Source organism: Ipomoea nil, unplaced genomic scaffold, assembly GCF_001879475.1.
Source record: "Ipomoea nil cultivar Tokyo-kokei standard unplaced genomic scaffold, Asagao_1.1 scaffold2565, whole genome shotgun sequence".
In the NCBI taxonomy this organism is placed as follows: domain Eukaryota; kingdom Viridiplantae; phylum Streptophyta; class Magnoliopsida; order Solanales; family Convolvulaceae; genus Ipomoea; species Ipomoea nil.
In genome coordinates, this window is record NW_017618993.1 from 938,875 (window position 1) to 958,834 (window position 19,960).

The 19,960-nt window shown below is 36.8% G+C and overlaps 1 protein-coding gene and 1 long non-coding RNA gene across 2 annotated transcripts; one reads left to right on the forward strand and one right to left on the reverse strand.

Annotated features, from left to right (window-relative positions):
* Positions 1-1,444: 1,444 nt before the first annotated feature.
* On the reverse strand, positions 1,445-11,758 carry LOC109153911. The gene is made up of 4 exons (XR_002049636.1): positions 11,684-11,758; positions 5,790-5,799; positions 1,705-1,710; positions 1,445-1,455 (listed from the first exon to the last, which is right to left on the reverse strand). It is a non-coding gene; the product is annotated as an uncharacterized LOC109153911 (long non-coding RNA).
* On the forward strand, positions 11,528-13,648 carry LOC109153910 (ervatamin-B-like). The gene is made up of 2 exons (XM_019301806.1): positions 11,528-12,011; positions 12,929-13,648. Exons 1-2 carry the CDS (start codon positions 11,579-11,581, stop codon positions 13,525-13,527), a joined length of 1,032 nt encoding a protein of 343 aa, XP_019157351.1. The 5' UTR covers positions 11,528-11,578; the 3' UTR covers positions 13,528-13,648.
* Positions 13,649-19,960: the final 6,312 nt, after the last annotated feature.

Here is a 19,960-nt window from a genome sequence, read left to right on the forward strand (position 1 = left end):
GTTCCTATGAATTGTGATTCACAAACTGCCATCTGTGTAGCACAGAATAGTGTCTATAATGGGAAAAGAAGACACATAAGAGTCAGACATGAGTCTGTAAGGCAGCTTATATTAAATTGGGTGATCACAATGGAGTTTGTGAGGTCTGAAAGGAATATTGCATATCCTTTCACAAAAGGCCTAAACCGAAAGGCCATCCTTGATACATCAAGGGAGATGGGTCTGAAACCCAATGAGGTAAGAAATTCATGATGGATACCACGTCGGGGTCAAATCACGGAAAGACTTACACTAAAGAAAACTGTAATAAAAGTGTTTTCTCTGTAACCCGTGATGGGTGGTCTATATCGAGATAGACTTGACAGAGTTGATGTCTAGATTGAGCTAGACTATATAGGGATTCTTAAAGAGTTAATAAAAGGCGTTCAAGTTCAAAACTCAATAAACCGATGAGTTCAAGATTCAATTCACTCTCGGGGAACAAGTTACTTGATGCCTTCATGGAAGTTCAAGTTCCGTACACTGACATGGAAGTTAGCTCTTGTACTGGCTCAGGTAAACTTGGGTATAGCTTTTATCCCTTTAAATGTGTGGGGGATTGTTGGGAAACATTTACAAGGCAAATGCTTGTGGGTGCCTTTTGTCCTTATTCATGTGTCCCACATTGGCAAGCTAACCCACTTTTTACCCCCTTTTATTCACCAACCCCTTTGAGAAGGTTTGAAGTGATATGGAGGGAAATAGGGGAAAACCACGCACGCGCCGCCGCCGCCGCCGCCCGGCTCGATTCGCACGCGCGGTGTGGTCAACGTTTTGCACCCCACTACACATTTCTATCCCTATTTTTGAGGGGTTTAGATCACCTTGTCCGCACTTCATTATGAACAAAGGAACATGCATGCACTTGGCGTTGGTCTTCCCCACTTCCCATCTTTCTCGCTGGTTCTTCATGGCTGAGATAGGACGAGCGGTTTTTACTTTCAGTATATAAATCGCTCGTCCCCAACCCTGCAAAACACACTGAGAAATCACGGTGAATAGAGGTTGCCTGCGTTATCTTTTTTGTGCTTACCGGTCGAAAGCTAGCGATAGCCCTGTTCGTTAAATGCTTTTAAGGTAGTGTTTAGACACGACACAGAAACCTTTTTACTATTAAAACACGCTGTCTATCAGCCTACATCCTGCACGACGTTGTTGTTCTTCTGCGAATTCTCCAACAGGCCCTGCATCCTTTTCTTGACTTGGCCCTGCGACTGTAACATTACCCCCTTCGTTCAAGTTCAACTTGTCCTCAAGGTGAAGGTTTGGATAAGCTTCAGATACTACTGCCATTGGAACCCAGATAGCATCTTCAGGAGGAGTGTCAACCCACCAGACCAAAGCATGCTGCTCCAGACTGCCATTACGAAGAACATGCCTGGAGCCTTTGATCTCTATTGGCGCAGAAGAAACTTCCTGGACCATATCAGTAGGTAACGATTGAGTACCTTCCAAACTAGAGCCCCGGAATGGTTTGAGAAGCGAAACATGAAACACCGGGTGAACTTTACAAGTGTCCGGCAACCGCAAGCGATAAACGACAACACCCACTCGTTCTAAAATTTCAAAGGGGCCAAAAAAATGAGCTCCTAATTTAGGAAACGGCCGTCTTGCAACAGAAAGTTGACGGAATGGCTAAAGTTTCACCCAAACTCTATCTCCCACCTTATACTCGACGTCTCTGCGTTTCCTGTTCGCCACTTGCTGCATGCGATTCTGAGCCGCCAACAAATTAGCTCGAAGCTCTTTTAGCAGGTCATTTCGAGCTGTCAATATGTCATCTAAAGCAGTAATATTCGTTGAATTCGGGACATAATGTGGAATTGTTGGCGGTAATCTCCCATACAAAGCTTGAAAAGGACTCATCTTTAAGCTATGGTTGAAGCTGGAATTATAACAAAACTCAGCCCAATTCAACAAACTTGCCCAAGAGGTTAGCTTATCCATGGCAAAAGCCCGAAGGTACTGCTCAAGCCCTCTGTTCACCACTTCAGTTTGTCCGTCGGCCTGCGGGTGATGCGCAGTACTGTGCCGTAGAGTAGTACCACTAAGCTCAAATAATTTTTTCCAAAAGGAACAAGTGAACACTGGGTCCCTATCAGACACAATGGAGGTTGGGAACCCATGAAGTTTGATGACCAATTCAATAAACAACTGAGTGACACGCTGTGCGGTGAAGTGGGTCGGTAAAGCCCCGAAGTGAGCATATTTAGTAAGTCGATCCACGACCACCATGATCACCATGAATCCATGCGACAGAGGCAGTCCAACAATGAAATCCATTGTTAAATGATCCCAAACTCGGTCAGGTATAGGTAGTGGTTGCAACAAACCTGCAGGAGCCTGAGTTGTATATTTAATCTGCTGGCAGGTGAGGCAAGAAGCAACATAATCAGAGACATCTTGACGCATTTTCGGCCAAAAGAATAAGGCAGCTAACCGAACCAATGTTCGTTTAACTCCAGAATGACCCGCTACTTTAGACGAGTGAAATTCCCGCAATAACGACCCCTTCAACGAAGAATGGAAGCTTATGTAGTACCGATGACGGTAGAATAAAATGCCATTATTTCTGGTGAACTCTGGACTCAACTCCCCTTTGTCCATTCGCTGGTGCAAAGATTTCAAATCTTCTAGTTGCTCGTTTTCACGCTGCAATGTGTCCAAGAACTCAGGAATGGGACAACTAGCGATCATCATGACCGTAGTCGCGTCATGAGCTCGAGAGAGAGCATCAGCTGCAATATTAGTTCGACTGGGCTTATATTCAATGCGGAAGTCATACCCCATCAGCTTGTGAACAAAATTTTTTTGCTCCGGTGTGAGAATTGTTTGCGACAAAAGTTCCTTTAGGCTGAAATGGTCAGTTTTGACGACGAAAGATCTTCCCAAAAGATAATGGCGCAATTTCTGGACCGCTTCCGTTAAAACTTGCAGTTCTCGTAAGTATATAGAAGATGTACACCACTTATTCCCCATTTTTTTGCTAAAATAACATATTGGATGACCCTGTTGCATTAAGACTGCACCGATTCCCGACCCTGACGCGTCTACTTCAACTTCAAAGGGTAAGGAAAAATCTGGTAGGCGAAGAATAGGCGATGTTGCCAATGCCTCCTTGAGGTGCAATAGTGCGTTATCAGCTTCTGGTCCCCATTTAGTATTATCTTTCTTCAGGAGGTTGGTCAGGGGGGCAGCAATTTCGGCGAATCCTTTAATAAACCGGCGATAATAGCCTGCCAACCCGAGGAATCCTCTCAATTGCTTCACACCTTTTGGGATTGGCCATGAAACGACAGCTTCTACTTTCCTTGGATCCATTTGTAATTTACCTTGACAAATAATATGACCCAAATATTCAATCGAGTCACGGCAGAAAAAACATTTAGCCAATTTTAAATAAAAAAATTGGCACTTAGACAAGCAAAAACCATCCGCACATGCCCAAGGTGATCCTCCCACGTCCGACTATAGATTAAAATATCGTCAAAAAAAACAATAACAAACTTCCTTAAGAGCCCAACATCGTGTTCATGGTGGCTTTAAAGGTGGATGGTGCATTGGTCAGGCCGAAAGGCATGACAAGGAACTCATAATGGCCTTCATGCGTACGGAAAGCTGTTTTATAAATGTCTGCATCTGCCACTCGTATTTGGTGATAGCCAGCCCTCAAGTCTAATTTGGAAAATACTGTGGCGCCACCGAGCTCATCAAACAACTCATCGGCAGTGGGAATTGGGAAGTTATCCCTAATTGTAATGGCATTCAGGGCCCGATAGTCAACACAGAATCGGTAGGTGCCATCTTTTTTCAGTACCAACAAGATGGGCGAAGAAAAGGGGCTCCGACTCGGCCTCACAATTCCTTGTGCTAACATTTCACGGACCAATTTTTCGATCTCTGATTTTTGGAAATAAGGGTACCTGTAGGGTCGAACATTTACCGGCTTACTGTTAGGGAGGAGATGTATTAGGTGGTCAATTGGCTTATGTGGCGGTAAGGATTCTGGGGCCTCAAAAAGAGAAGAGAATTCCTGAATTAAGTGTTGGAAAGACTCTGGGAGCTCTTTTGGGAGAGATATTGTCTCTTGTGTGGTCATTGACGTGTGGGAAGGGCTGGCTTCATGGGGTAGTTGGGCAATTTCATATGCTGCTAGTATGTTTCCATGGTTGGCCATTACCTGTAACTGATTAAAGGTGATAGGTTGGTTATCAAGGACCGGTTCCCCTTTCAACTTAACTCGTGTAGGACCCAGCATGAATTCCATGGTCATCTGAGCATAATCGTGAGTGACGCTACCAAGGCCCTGTAGCCATTGAACTCCTAGTACCACATCTGGCCCCACGATCTGTAATACATGCAATTCCACCGTGAAAGTGGTGTCCTGCATGTTGATCTCTACATCCGGGCAAATAAATTGACACCCCAAGGTATCGCCATTTCCGATGTATACCTGGAATGGATTTATAGCCTTGGTGGGTAAATGCAATTCCTCTACGATGGCAGGGTTGACGAAGTTATGGGTACTCCCGCTGTCAATTAAGACTAGACACAGACGTTTTTTAATTTTTCCCATAATTCGCAGGGACCGTGGACTGCCCGGTCCGGACAAAGTGTTTAGAGTGGAGATATCTCCAGCTATAGTTTCTTCCACCCTGGTTTCTGCTTCACCTGGTATTGCATCTCCCAAGGGGTCGTCGTCATCTTTATCACCTACAAGCAAAAGAAACCGCCCTTTGCAACGGTGGCCTAGGGAGTATTTTTATCACAATGGAAGCAGAGCCCTTTGTCCCGCCGTTCCCGTAGTTCTGCTGCAGAAAACCGCTTAATGCGTAAGGCGTTAGTCTGAGGAGAACTTTCAACGGGCACCGGAGCCGACAGTAGCCCCTTAGTGTTACCACCCACAGGACCAGTGATGTTGGTTGATGGAGTTGGCACCGGCTTACTTGGAATTGGCGTAATGCCAGAAACGCGGGAGTACCACCTGTTGGGAGTATCTGTTAAAGGTTGTATCCGTGTGTTCCCTCTGTATGCAATTTTACATTCTGCTATCAACTCTTCATGGCGGGCTTCGTAAGCTTTGGCTATGTCCAAAGTTTCGAGTATTGTCTTTGGTTTAGCCATCAGTAATTCCCTTCGTAGATGGGGCTTCAATCCCCCAACGACATATGAGACCATTTGGGCTTTTGAAAGTTCAATTACCTTGTTTAACAATTTTTCAAAGGCCGCCTGGAACTCTGCCATTGTACCAGTCTGTGTTAATTTGGCGAGGTCTGCCAAAGGGTCTTCAAAATGTGTCGTTCCAAAACGTTGTTCAACCTTCTCCAAGAAATCGTGCCACCCAAAGAGCATGCGATTCCTCTTTATCCACCGGAACCACTCGGAGGCATCTCCTTCTAAGCAAAAACCGGCAATTTGTAGCCGATGCGGTTCAGGCGTCTGATGGAAGTTGAAGATTTCTTGGATGTTAAAAATCCATCGTTGCGGATCAGTTCCATCGAACTTGGGAACATCCAGACGCATGCTGCCAGGTCTTGGCGCTGCATTGTTGGGAAATCCTTCCTCCGCGTCACCTTCAGGGACTACAGCAGATTTCCCTATGCCCGAAATTGTAGCTTTGGCCTCTGCTCGTGCCACCACTTTTCCTTTTTCTGCTTGGGCTTGCCACTTCGCCTCCATGGAAGCCATGAAGGAATTCAGTTGGTCCCACCATTGGTTTTGTAACCGAGCTTCCTGCGTGGCCATTAAACCTTCCATCATCTGTTGTAGGTTTTGCATGGTCAGCTTATCATTTGGCGTTTCAGCCATTTTTAATATTAAACTGAGATAATCTCTCAACAAGAACACCAAAATGATACAATCGCCCCGCGATTATATCGGATTGTCCTTTTCGAGTAAGAACACAACTCCACAGAAGAAGAAAGAGAAGTTTGAGAAACTGGATAAATTCTTCACTGCCTTCCCAAGCTTATTACAGATGTTTAAATAGAAAAATAATAATAACTGATTGTGCTAAAGCTACTAATGCTAACAAACTAACCTAAAATATTAACCACAAAATCAGCATAACGACTTGGCATCCTCCGCGATCTTTCCGGTCTTCCTACCCATTCACGTTTACTACCTTCTGCATGCATACCATTCGTTTATTGACTTGGCCCTGCATCCTTTTCTTGACTTGGCCCTGCGATTGTAACAGGAGGTGTGGAGTTAGAAATGGGGGAGGTTATAAAGAAGGGTTGGTAGACATGTGATGAAGGGAGATTTAGAGAGAGAGAGAGAGACCGGTTTCAGGGATTCCATGCAAGTGAATCTATTGGCCATGACTACCTTGTATCTTTCTTCTATGGCATAATTCATCAATTTTATTTGCCCCATTCTTCTTCACAGTGAAAGAAGAATAGGAAGGAGAATGGGTGTACTGATGGTGTGATAGGCATATATTATAGGTCTGGATACGTATTTGCAAGAGGAAGAAGAAAGCAATTAAGGAAATGACTACACTATTCTTCTACTTAACGCCACGTTAACTGATGTTTAACGGAAGGATCAATGTTGGAACAAATCTAAAAGTCAAGTGTCTTTTTTGTCCAAATTAAAAGTCGAGAACCAATTTTGGAAAATCACAATAATCGGAGGACCATTGCTGGAATGAACTCTAATAATAATTCATAAGTCGAGTCAAGTGTTTTTTTTTTTTGTCCAAATTAAAAGTCGATGACCAATTTTGGAAAATCGCAATAGTTAGAGGACCATTGTTGGAATGAACTCTAATGATAATTCATAAGTCATAACATCAAAATATTATTAAAAAATAAAAATACTTCAATCATCAAAACTAACTAGTCTACGAACAGACCGAGTTGGCCAATTTTTATGGTCGAGGGTTTGTAACAAACCTAAATTTACCTACAAGGTCAAAATTACCTAAATTTACCTACAAGGTCAACCAATTTTGTGTACACAAGTCAAGCTCATTTTGAGATTTGATTTGCACTTTTTTGGGCACGAGAGAAAACCTCTATGCTATAAAACTCAATATGCCTTAAAAAGGCTCTTGTATATATAGTGGTACAAACACACTTCCCAAACCAATTTGGGACAAAAGCTTCTTTAAAGCCTTCCACCTTCATTTTCCAACTCTAATGGGTCTACTTTGAGAATCAATTTTCTCATTCACCCATTATCCATTTTGAACGTACAATATATCAATCTCTTCTTCTCACTACGAAGAACACGAATCTACTTTGACCCGAACCAAATAAAAAGTGAACCACACTAATATTTGTATCACAAAATAGCCATTTTCCATGTCATTTTATGCTCTTTTTCCAACATATATTTCACAACCTCAAAAGGGTAGAAATATATTTAAACTAATCGGAACTCACATACTTTTTCAAAATAAGACAAAAGCTCCTACAAAGTCTTTACAACTCACCTTTTCTCAACTTTATGGGTATACTTTGAATCAATTTCTCGTTCATCTATTATTCATGTTTAGTGTATAAACATATAAAAAATCTTTTCCTAACATAGGAGAACCTAAATCCACTTTGGCATGACATAAATTAATATGGACATTACCTGGTATAATACCTTAAAATGGCTAGCAAAATAACTTGATCAAAAAGATATGTAACACAATGAAAAATTGATTTTCAAAAATTATTAAGCAATGCAATATACTATAAGCTATGTAAGATAAAGTAAAGTGCATAAAGTAAATAGACACACAAATTTATAGTTGTGCAACGATGGTATAATTCCTCTACTCTACTGGTCTCCTAATCTCTAGGAAGTAATTCAATAGTAATCTTGTTCAACCAACAAATTAGAAGTGAAAGACAAACAAGTGCTATGATAACCAATCCAACACTGTTTGCTCAAGTTTTCACAAAGCTCTAAAAACTTGCTACTCAACCTCTATCTACAATAATTAATATAGTGATCTACAAAACTTTAGCTCAAGGTTGAATATTCTCCAACTAATTGAGACTTAGTGAAGATAATCTTGGTGTTAATGAAGTTCTTAAAGTCTCTTGAATGACTAGATATTAGCGAGTGACGAACTTCGAGTGCTTGGAAATATACTTGATAAATTATCTTTTGTATCTTGTTGTTTTTTTTTTTTTTTTTTTTGAAAGGGTATCTTGTTGTTTACTTTTGAGCATTCTTCAATTTATAGCTTAGCTTGATTTTGAATTGTTGGAGGGAAAAACATATTTGAATTGCCAACTTGTCAATAAAATAATTGTCATGATTTGACAAGTGTAGCCCATTACTCGAGTTAATTTCTGAAATAGTCCTTCGACTATGACCTGTTCTCAAATTGGTTCATTGATTTTTAATTGCACCCAAAGTAAACATAACTTCTAAAAATTAAATCGTAAAATTAATTATAAAAGTAAAAATTAAAACCCACATTTTGATTGTAGATTTAGGAAAGTAAAAATCTAATTTGAAAAAATATGCGTGCAGACTGCTCAAAGGACTCTCAAATTGTTTTAAATTGGAGTGCAAAACCTAAATTACCAGTTTTACCCTTCATTCTAACATCCACTTAATACCAAAACTAACGGATGACCATTTTGACTTAAAATTCAATAATCGGAGGACCACTTTGGGTGCAATTAAAAGTCAAGAAACCAATTTGAGAAAATACCATAATGAAATGACCATTTTGGAAATTAACTCCCCATTATCCAATTGTTGTGTATAACTTGTTATTAAAATCCGTCTTTTACTCTTCCCAAAGTGGCTTAACTTGTTTTGATAAGTATCCTTCTTGATACTTGTGCCTAACTACTTTTACCAATAAGGATACTTTGTATCCTGTTAGAACATATAATATTTGTGTATTATGCTTATTAGTCTTACTACTTATGTAAAAGTCTACTTGCTTGCAAGTCATATTGTGTCTAACTATTACTGCCTAATGTATACTTGTAATACTCAAAGTCTTATTGCTTCCTTGAAAATCCTTCTGTCTAGAGTGTTACTCTTGTTGACGTAAACGTTACATCTCAACTCTTAATATTGTTGATGTCAAAAATTGTGTCATCTTTAAAGTTTTGCTGTTGAGTGTGACCCTTACTGCAATACACCTTTATTGCTTGATGAGTTCAGCCTTTCCTTTTAAGAGTAGTGATATTTGTTTGTGATGATGTGATTGAAAATTGTGAAATTAGTTCAAGCGATTTAAATTGGCCGACCATGCCCCACTTAAACCGTCTATTTGGATAGAAGACTAAAAGAGCAATTGTTATACCCTGCACCACGGCGCACATAGCACTGTGCGTCTCGCGCTTCCTAAAACAACGTCGTTTTGGTAAGTTATGTAGGGAGTTGACGTGATTATATAGGGAGTTGACGTGATTATGTGTATTTGTTTATACAATTATGTGTATTTGTTTATGCAATTATGTGTGTTTTTATACAATAATGTACATGTTTTTTATACAATTATGTACATCCGAATCAGGAAATTAAAAAAAAAAAGTATGTGTATTTTCTTATACAATTATGTACATTCAGGTATACAATTATGTGTATTTTAGTATAAAATTATATACATTTTTAAACATGAGATTTTTTTTAAAGAAAATTAACCGCCAACACAACGCAAGAACATTTAAAAAAAAAAAATGAAACGACGTCGCTTTGCATCAGGGCGCACAATGCAATGCGCGCCCTAGTGCACGATATAAATTGCCCTAAAAGTGCACGTCAAGCAACCGCAAATTATTCCATGGACCCGAGTCTAAATATTTACAACTTGTCATGGGCCATTAATGGATTGATCTGGTAAGAACTCGTTAAAATTTGTGAATTAACGTATTAACCCACTTAACATGTTAAGAACCCATTTAACATGTTTACTATGATTTTTTAAAAATGATAATATCATTTTATAAATATTATGGTATGTTATGAATTAAACATCTTTATTATTTTGTTGATTTAATTGTAGATTTCATATAAAAAATTCTAAAATTTTATTTTCTAAAAATTAATTATATTAACATATCTAACATTTATCACATCGTATCGTGTCAAGTGGACCTAAACCTTGTTAACTAAAATACCTATCATGTCAGCCCGTTTGGCTAGTTTAAAACTCACATCCATATTCGTGTTAGTTTAGAACTCTAACCTGTTAGCCTTAACGGTTTGTGTCAATGTTTAGCTTTATCATGTTTGTGTCGTTATTATATCAACCCGTTAACAAATCCATCTACCCAAATTGCCAAGTGCATCATGGGTGAACAACATTTTGTTTTGGATTAATTAAAACATCCCACGCCAAAAAAGAATATAAAGTGAAGTAAAAAATTAAGATTACATATCTAAAAACATAATGAGTGTGAATGAAAGTTATACTCCTGATTTATGTCTATTTTTTCCATTAAGTTTTTTTGTACATTATGCTATAAAGGTTGTACATTAAAATATTTTAGACAAACATACCCCTACCGTTATAACTTCCGTTATCTTTTCCACTATTGTTACCATGCACATGCATCCACCATGTATTTTCTTATCTACTTCATTAGTAATAATATATACACATTAAATATTTGAGTTATATGTTAATTATTACATAAATATAAATATCAAATTTATAAAAATGATTTACATTATTATTATTATTATTATTATTATTTAGAATAATTTAAATATCTAAAATTTAAGTAAATTTAAAAGTTTAATATAATGTATTAATATTGGGAGCCTATTTTTTGCACATCACGCATAAAAAATACTAGTAATACTATACATCTTTAAATTACCATGAGTGTTTGATTAATTAGCTCTTTGTAACAGCTTATTGTTCTAAAATGCTAAAATTTAAAAAGCTGCTCAAAGTAACTTTTTTTATCAGCCTTTTGAAAAAGTAATTTTGCATGCAATCCGCTATCAGTTAACAGCTAATTTACCAAACTATTTTCTACAATTAACTAATGCTATCAACTAATCAAACTCAATAACTCAATCAGCTAACAACTATTTACCAAACACCCCACAATCAACATTCATTATCAAAACTGCTCATGTTCCACTTATGTTTACCAAAATATACATTATTTTATTAGAGCCATAGACAACTATCAACAAGTCTTGAAATAATATGTAGAGATAGAAAATTAAGAATATAGTATAATGATATTCAATGGTTTCCTTTCAAAAAAATATTCAATGGTTTATATAAAGAAACATAGATGATTTACGTAAGAGATTTTAACCGTAAAAAGGAATAGAAAAGGTTTGTACCTCAAGCAAAATGCTAATAATGGAATGAACATGATTAAATATGTACAAAAAATATATGGAAACTATTGGAAAATATTCTTATACAAACCTAATTAATATGAACTTGCAAGAACATTGCATAAATTCTGCAGAAAATAAGCCGGAAAGATGACTCAATTTTAATTTCTATAAATTGCTAATACATGAGGGACTTCTCATATAGCCTCATCTCCATTATTGAAAACACATCACTCATTCCATATATACCACATACTATACGTCTCTCATGGCTCATTTCACAGTGATTCTTGCCGCCCTTTTCTTGTTGGGGACGTGGGCATCTCAAGCCACTACTCATACCTGCGAAGAACCTTCCATGCTCAAGCGCCACGAGGAGTGGATGGTTCGCTATGGGCGTTCATACAAAGATAATGCTGAGAAGGCAAAGCGATTTCAAATCTTCAAAAAAAACGTGGAGTTTATTGAATCATTCAATAAGGCTGACTCCCAGTCTTACAAACTTGGCATTAATCAGTTTACCGATTTAACAAATGAGGAGTTTAGGGCCACCATGCTTAATGAAGAGAAGGTATCCCCACTCCCTAAGCCATCAAAACCAGTTTCCATTCAAAATGAGAGTTTGGCTCAACTTCCAAACCATTTAGACTGGAGAGAGATGGGTGCTGTGACTGATATCAAAAGCCAAGGAACAACCTGCGGTAACTATTAAAGTTTACACACTTTAATTTCTTTTTAGGATAATATATAGAGCAAATTATTTCTATGGACCAGGATCCACCTTACGGTGTTGTAAATTCTGGTCCAAACTCTAAAATGACCTTCAAATTATGCATTTGTCCTTAACATAGTATGTGAATATGTACCTATAAATAAATTAAAGGCACATAATATATTATCTGCATATACATAATATGTTAATTGTAGATTTGTAGTAGATATATAATTTATTAACTAATATGCTAAATCCAAACACATAATATGAATATCCGGATTCACAATACAAGGTGGATCCTGGTCCATGGTATGACAATTAATACATATATATAATCATTGTTCACAAAAGACAAAATTCCTTGCTCTAGAGCCCCAACACCTTAACTTGACAGAATTATAGTGGGATAATATATATTATATGTCAACCGTTAACATATTAAGTAAATTTGTATTAATAAATTATGTGTCTACTATATTTAATAATATATTAACTAAATTCTGTTAATAAATTATATGTCTACTATAATTAACATATTATATACTTGCAATTAACATATTATGTTGATATAGTTAATAAATTATATATCTACGATTAACACATTACGTACCTACCATTAACATATTACATACCTTCAATTTATTTATAGATACGTATTGTGTAAGCTTTAGCTATATATATGCATGTTAATTGGAGGCACATAATCTACTTTAGACTAGGTTACACAAATGCAAGATAGCGTGGAGTCTGATCCATGGTATAATTTACCATATTACACCCCTCCACAATCATGTCGTACTATAAGGACTTTTTTGTGTGCAAGATAACACATTTATTGGTTTGCGAAACGACAAAAATTATTTGTTTTAATTTGTTGTTTGGTTGCATGAAAACCTGGATCAGGTAGTTGCTGGGCGTTTTCAGTGGTGGCGACCGTAGAAGGAATACACAAAATCAAAACTGGCCAATTGATTTCCTTGTCCGAACAGCAACTCATCGACTGCGACGTCAAAAATAAGGGCTGCGACGGCGGATACAGAGATGAGGCGTTCCAATACATAGCGGGCAGCGGCGGCCTCGCGGCGGAGTCCGACTACCCGTACGACGGCGTTCAGCATAACTGCAACACAGAAAAGCTTCGCAACCCAGCTGCCACCATTACAGGCTACCATCTAACGTACCCCGACGAAATATCTCTCCTTTCGGCCGTCACAGACCAGCCTGTCTCGGCCGGAATCACTATAGATGGCGAGCTGTTCAGGCACTACGGCGGCGGAGTTTTCAGCGGCTACAACGGCGGCGGCAACTGTGGGTCCGGAAACTCCCACGCCGTGACGATCATTGGGTACGGGACGAGCGATGATGGAAGGGATTATTGGTTGGTGAAGAATTCATGGGGAACGGATTGGGGCGAAAATGGTTATGTGAGGATGGCAAGAGGAATAATTGATGTAGGAGTTTGTGGCATTAACTTGTCGGTTTTTTACCCGCGGATTGCTTAAAGAATTATTGTTGTAAAACTTTTGCATGCATCAAATTGGGGGTGGATTCCATAAACATGTAAATGATAAAGGTGTAAGTTAATCCTAAAATATAAGATCTTCAGAACACATGCCTTTCACATACTGTATTTAAATAGCATTCTGGGAACATACCTGGCTCCATTGTTTTCCTGTAGTTGCTTGAGTTAGAAACTTGGTTTCTCCCTCCAGACCTTTAACATTCACTTAATCTAATTCTTTGATGGAGAGAGTTTTTTAGCGGGGAGAGGACCAGAGTCTCATATATGAAATATAAATAACAATACGTTCCATCAACGTAAACCTGATGATATGCAGTTGAAACTGCAATCTTATCTTCTTAACTGGCCAATCACAAGATTATCTTCATTATTAAATCATAAATAAATATTTAATTATGAGCCACAATAAAACATAATGAACCATAGAATAATAATAATAATAATAATAATAATAATAATAATAATAATAATAATAATTCTAACATTCTCCACTTGGCTCATAAGTCATAAATTTAATAATGAACTTGAAACATAATATGCATAGTATAAATTAATTCCTTTGTTATATTGGTCAGAACATAAGTCATCGTTAAGTTAAAAATTAATAAGAATCATGGCGGTAATACGTCACTAATTTGACGCAGTCCCTTCCATGTATCACAATATTAATTTCAAACTCAATATGATTCATAATGAACTTTTCATAATGGTCCACGATAATGTCTTTGTCAAAGACAAATCCTGTTTATATTAACATAATAAAACATTCATGTATATATACTTCATAAACTAAACAGGATACTTTAATACAGAAACGAAACTATATTGAGCTCTAAGTATCAAATATTTCAAAACACAACCTTAACATAACGTTAACAGTTTTCAATAACGCCCATTCTTTCAACATGCTCACGAAATGCCTTCGGTGGCAATGCTTTAGTTAATGGGTCTGCAATCATTAATCTAGTGCTTATGTGTTCAATTGATACCCTTCATTCCCGAACATCTTCTTTAACGGCAAGATACTTCAGATCAATATGTTTAGCACCACTAGTATACTTGTTGTTTTTAGAAAAGAAGACTGCTGCTGCATTATCACAATAAATTTTCAGCGGCTTGGCAATACTGTCGACAATTCCAAGTCCCGAAATAAAATTTCGCAGCCATAATCCATGATTTTTGGCCATAAAACATGCCACAAACTCAGCTTCCATAATGGATGCAGCAATGACAGTCTGCTTCGCACTTTTCCAAGAAATAGCTCCCTCGGCTAAAAGGAATAGATAACCAAATGTGGACTTCCTTGTGTCCAAACACCTCAAGGTGATCAGATCGCTTATAAGTGAGCATGTGCTCCTTTGTACCTTGCAAGTACCTTAATACCTTCTTTGCAGCTTTCCAGTGATCCATACCAGGATTACTCTGATAACGACCAAGCATCCCAACAGCAAAGCTAATGTCTGGTCGGGTACATGTTTGAGCACACATCAAACTCCCAATGATAGATGCATAAGGAATATTTTCCATTTCTTTACGCTCCAATTCATTCTTAGGGCATTGCATAAGGCTAAACTTATCTCCCTTCTGAATTGGAGCAACTGATGCAGAGCATTTTTCCATTCTAAATCTTTCTAAGACTTTGTTAATATATGTTCTCTGAGACAATCCTAACACTCCTTGTGATCTATTACGAAGTATTTCAATTCCAATCACAAAGGATGCCTCACCCATATCTTTCATTTCAAAGTGCTTAGAAAGAAATTTCTTGGTCTCATGCATTAAACCAAGATCATTAGTAGCAAGCAAAATATCATCGACATACAGAATAAAAAATATAAACTTGCTCCCACTGACCTTCAGATATATACACTGATCAACGGTGTTTTCTTTAAATCCAAAGGTCGTTACAGTATCATTAAACTTAAGATACCATTGTCGGGAAGCTTGTCTAAGGCCATATATCGATCTGTTAAGTTTACACACCATGTGTTCCTTTCCTTCAATTGAAAAACCCTCAGGTTGGTTCATGTAAATTTCTTCTTCCAAATTTCCAATCAGAAAGGCGGTTTTCACATCCATCTGTTGTAGCTCTAAGTCATAATGAGCTACTAATGCCATAATTATTCTAAATGAATCTTTCTTTGAAACAGGTGAAAATGTTTCATTAAAATCAATACCATCCTTTTGAGTAAAACCTTTGGCAACAAGTCTGGCCTTGTATCGTTCGATATTGCCATTTGAGTCGTGTTTGGTCTTAAAAACCCATTTACATCCAACTGGCTTACAACCTTTAGGCAATTCAACAAGATCCCATACTTCATTATGTGCCATTGATTTTAACTCATCTTTCATGGCTTCGACCCATTTAGAAGAATTTGGACTATTTATAGCATGTGAAAACGAAACTGGATCTTCATCAATACCAATGTCAAAATCTGATTCTTGAAGATAAACCACATAATCATCAGATATAGCAGATCTACTTTGTCTTTGAGATCTTCTTAATGCTACTTCTGTAGGAATATCATTTGTGGGTTCATTGTTAACTTCATCATGGAGTGGTTGATCATTAATCTCTTGATCATTAATTTGTTGTTCAGGCAAGTGACTAGTAGTATGGCTAGGACAGTAGAATCTATACCCTTTAGATTTATCTGGATAACCAATGAAAAATCCACTAGTTGTTCTTGAGTCCAGTTTCTTTTCATGTGGATTATAAATGCGTATCTCCGCTGGGCATCCCCAAACACGAAGGTGCCTTAACCCAGGTTTCCTTCCTGTCCACAATTCAAATGGTGTTTTTGAAACTGCCTTACTAGGAACCCTGTTTAATAAATAGGCAGCGATTTTTAAAGCATATGTCCACAATGATAAGGGTAAAGAATAATAACTCATCATACTTCTAACCATTTCCATCAATGTACGATTACACCTTTCTGCAACGCCATTTTGTTGTGGCGTACCGGGCATTGTGTATTGAGCACAAATACCACATTTTTCAAGAAATTTAGCAAATGGACCTGGGCATTGTCCATTTTCAGTATACCTTCCATAATATTCACCACCCCTATTAGATCTTATAATTTTCACCTTTTTGTCCAATTGTCTTTCAACCTCATCCACAAATACCTCTAAGGCATTTATTGATTGAGACTTTTCATGCAACAAATAGACATAACCATAACGTGAAAAATCATCAATAAATGTGATGAAATATTTTTCTTTTCCGAAATTTGGGACATCAAAAGGTCCACATATATCAGTGTGTATAATTTCAAGGAGCTGTGTGCTTCTTGTGGCTCCATTCTTATTTGTGTGGTTTGAATGTTTTCCTTTAATACAGTCCACACAAATACCTAGATCAGTAAAATCTAATTCGGGAAGGATTTCATTCTTTACAAGTCTTTGAATCCTTTCCTTAGATATGTGACCCAAACGTTTATGCCACAAGTAAGCTGATCTTTCATCCACTAAACTTCGTTTAGTTCCAATACAATGATGCAGGGTTAATAGAGTTTCAGCAAAAAGATTGTCAAGCTTTAATTTGTACAAGCCATCGGAAAGAATACCAGAACCAATAAAATGATTTTGTTTGAATAAACTAAAACATCCATTTCCAAATTTAAAGGAAAAACCATAATAGTCCAGTTTTGACAAGGAAATTAAATTCCTAGAAACAGAAGGAACATAAAGAGTTTCAAACAAATCCAAATGATTTCCAGTATCTAAAATTAAACGGTATGTTCCAATGGCTTCTACTGGAGCTTTGACACGATTCCCCATGAACACAAATTTTTCATTTGGCTTTATGGTTTGGGTCATAAGGAATCCCTGCATAGTATTCGAAACATGAGTAGTGGAACCAGAATCTATCCACCAAGTATTATAAGGAACTTCAGTTAAATTTGATTCGAAACATACTGATATATAATGTATACCTTTCTTTTCGAACCATGCCTTACGCTTATGGCAATCTTTCTGAAAATGCCCAGATTTCTTACAGAAATGACACTTGTCATTCTTATGTTCCTTTTTGTGGATTTGAGAAGAGGACTCATTAGTCTTCATTGGTCCTTTCTTACCCTTTTGATTCTTCTTTCCAAACTTCTTACCAGCCCTTGACTGACCAATGAGATTAATTGAGTGGATTCCTTGTCTCTTAAGCCTTGTTTCCTCTCGAGTTAGCATTTCATGCAATTCGAACACATTCCACTTATATTTAATGGAATTGTAATTCACTTGGAATGTCTCATACTCAAGAGGCAAAGAGTTTAAAATAAATTGTACAAGGAAGGTGTCATTCACGTCCATTCCCATGGACTTTAATTTTGCTGCTAAGCTCAACATCTCAGTGACATGATTATGCATGGAACACGAACCATCAAATTTCATGTTGGTTAGTTTACTCATAAGAGTGCTTGCTTGGGCCTTATCAGCACATTCAGAATGTGAATTTTCCTCCACATGTTTCAACATATCCTTAGCACTGTCAAATTTGGGAATTGTGGACTTAATGTTGTTTCCAAGTGTCATTCGCATAAGCATTAAGCTGAGTTTATTCGATTTTTCCCATGCTTGATGGAAAGCTACATCATCATCACTGCTATTATCATCAATAGGAGCGGGCTTGTCATTCAAGAGTGCTAGATCAAGATCCAAGACACCGAGGTGAAATTGGATTTGCTCATGCCACTCAGCAAAATTCAGCCCATTATACTTAACAATAGACGCAGCTTGCGAATGAATTGAAACACAACTAGATGTTGCAATGCATATAAAATGCTCAAACATTAATTATATTTCAATACATAAACAGACAAACAGATTTAATCAACATAATCATAAACAATTAAGTACATTGAAGGTCTCCTTTGGGTGATCCAACAACATATAACTTTAAACATAATCCGATGCTAAAAAAAGAAAAAAAATCATATAATTGGCCATTAAATATATTATGAATGGACTTGTTTGCTATCTTTGGATATGCTAAACAACCCAATCAAATACAAATAATTAACCACTATTATGTTTATAATTATGAAATAATTTATCACCTTTGTGCGACTCTTAAATATTTCAAAATTATTAAACTTCAATTTACCCAATACTATAGAAAATTAAATCATGTTATCTCATTATAAGCATCACATAATCATGGGTAATTGAATTTTATTTAAATTTGATATCTATTAAAACTTTATAATTTGGCCACTTTGGTGACTAACAAATTAATCATAATTAGATACCAAGTTAAGTGGATATAATATAATAAATAATATCATAAAATATCTACATACATAATTATCACTAATATGCAAGCCAAATGATTTTCTTCATTTACATGGGTGGGGATCAAACCCCTCACCTCAAGTTTAAGAGACGAGTTTCTAAACCACCATGCAACCATGTTGGTTACAAAAAATCATAATTAATCTACATACATAATTAGCATACAATTAATTATTATACAAATTAATCTGCAAGCATTAATATGGCGGAAGCAACTGATACATGAAAACATCCAACAAATTACATAAGTTTGCTGCATGGTTGACTCAAAAGGCAAGAAATGAACCATGGGATGTGACCAGTGCATACATACATATGCAAAACAAAATCAACAGTTTGTAAGAGATACAAAATCTGATTCTAACATAATAAGAATTCTAATATAATAACATCACTGCATGATGAATATATATAATGCTCTTAGCAATTCTAATACGTATATATACATACAGTAGCACTATTAGCAATTTGCATATAAAATAACACATATATAAGATTGGAATAGCAGTCATTCATGTGTTTAATACTTTAAACATATCTAATTCATACTATCATACACATACGAAAAACTTGAATACATATATGCAGTACTGCAGAATTAGCATTTATGGCTTACACGTACAATATACGCAGCACTATATATACGGTTCACAGATACGCAAGTGTACATAGTGAGATGCCATCAACAGTGAGGTGAATATATATATATCCATATATTTGCGTACAACAGAAGGATAAATCAATTTATTCATGCAATTTCTTAATGTTTGTTCATCATAATATATGGAAAAACATATGTTCTACAACTTGGCTCATGATACCACATGTAAGTTAATCCTAAAACATAAGATCTTCAGAACACATGCCTTTCACATACTGTATTTAAATAGCATTCTGGGAACATACCTAGCTCCATTGTTTTCCCGTAGTTGCTTGAGTTAGAAACTTGGTTTCTCCCTCCAGACCTTTAACATTCACTTAATCTAATTCTCTGATGGAGAGAGTTTTTTAGTTTTTACAGAGGTTGGGGAGAGGACCAGAGTCTCATATATGAAATATAAATAACAATACGTTCCATCAACGTAAACCTGATGATATGCAGTTGAAACTGCAATCTTATC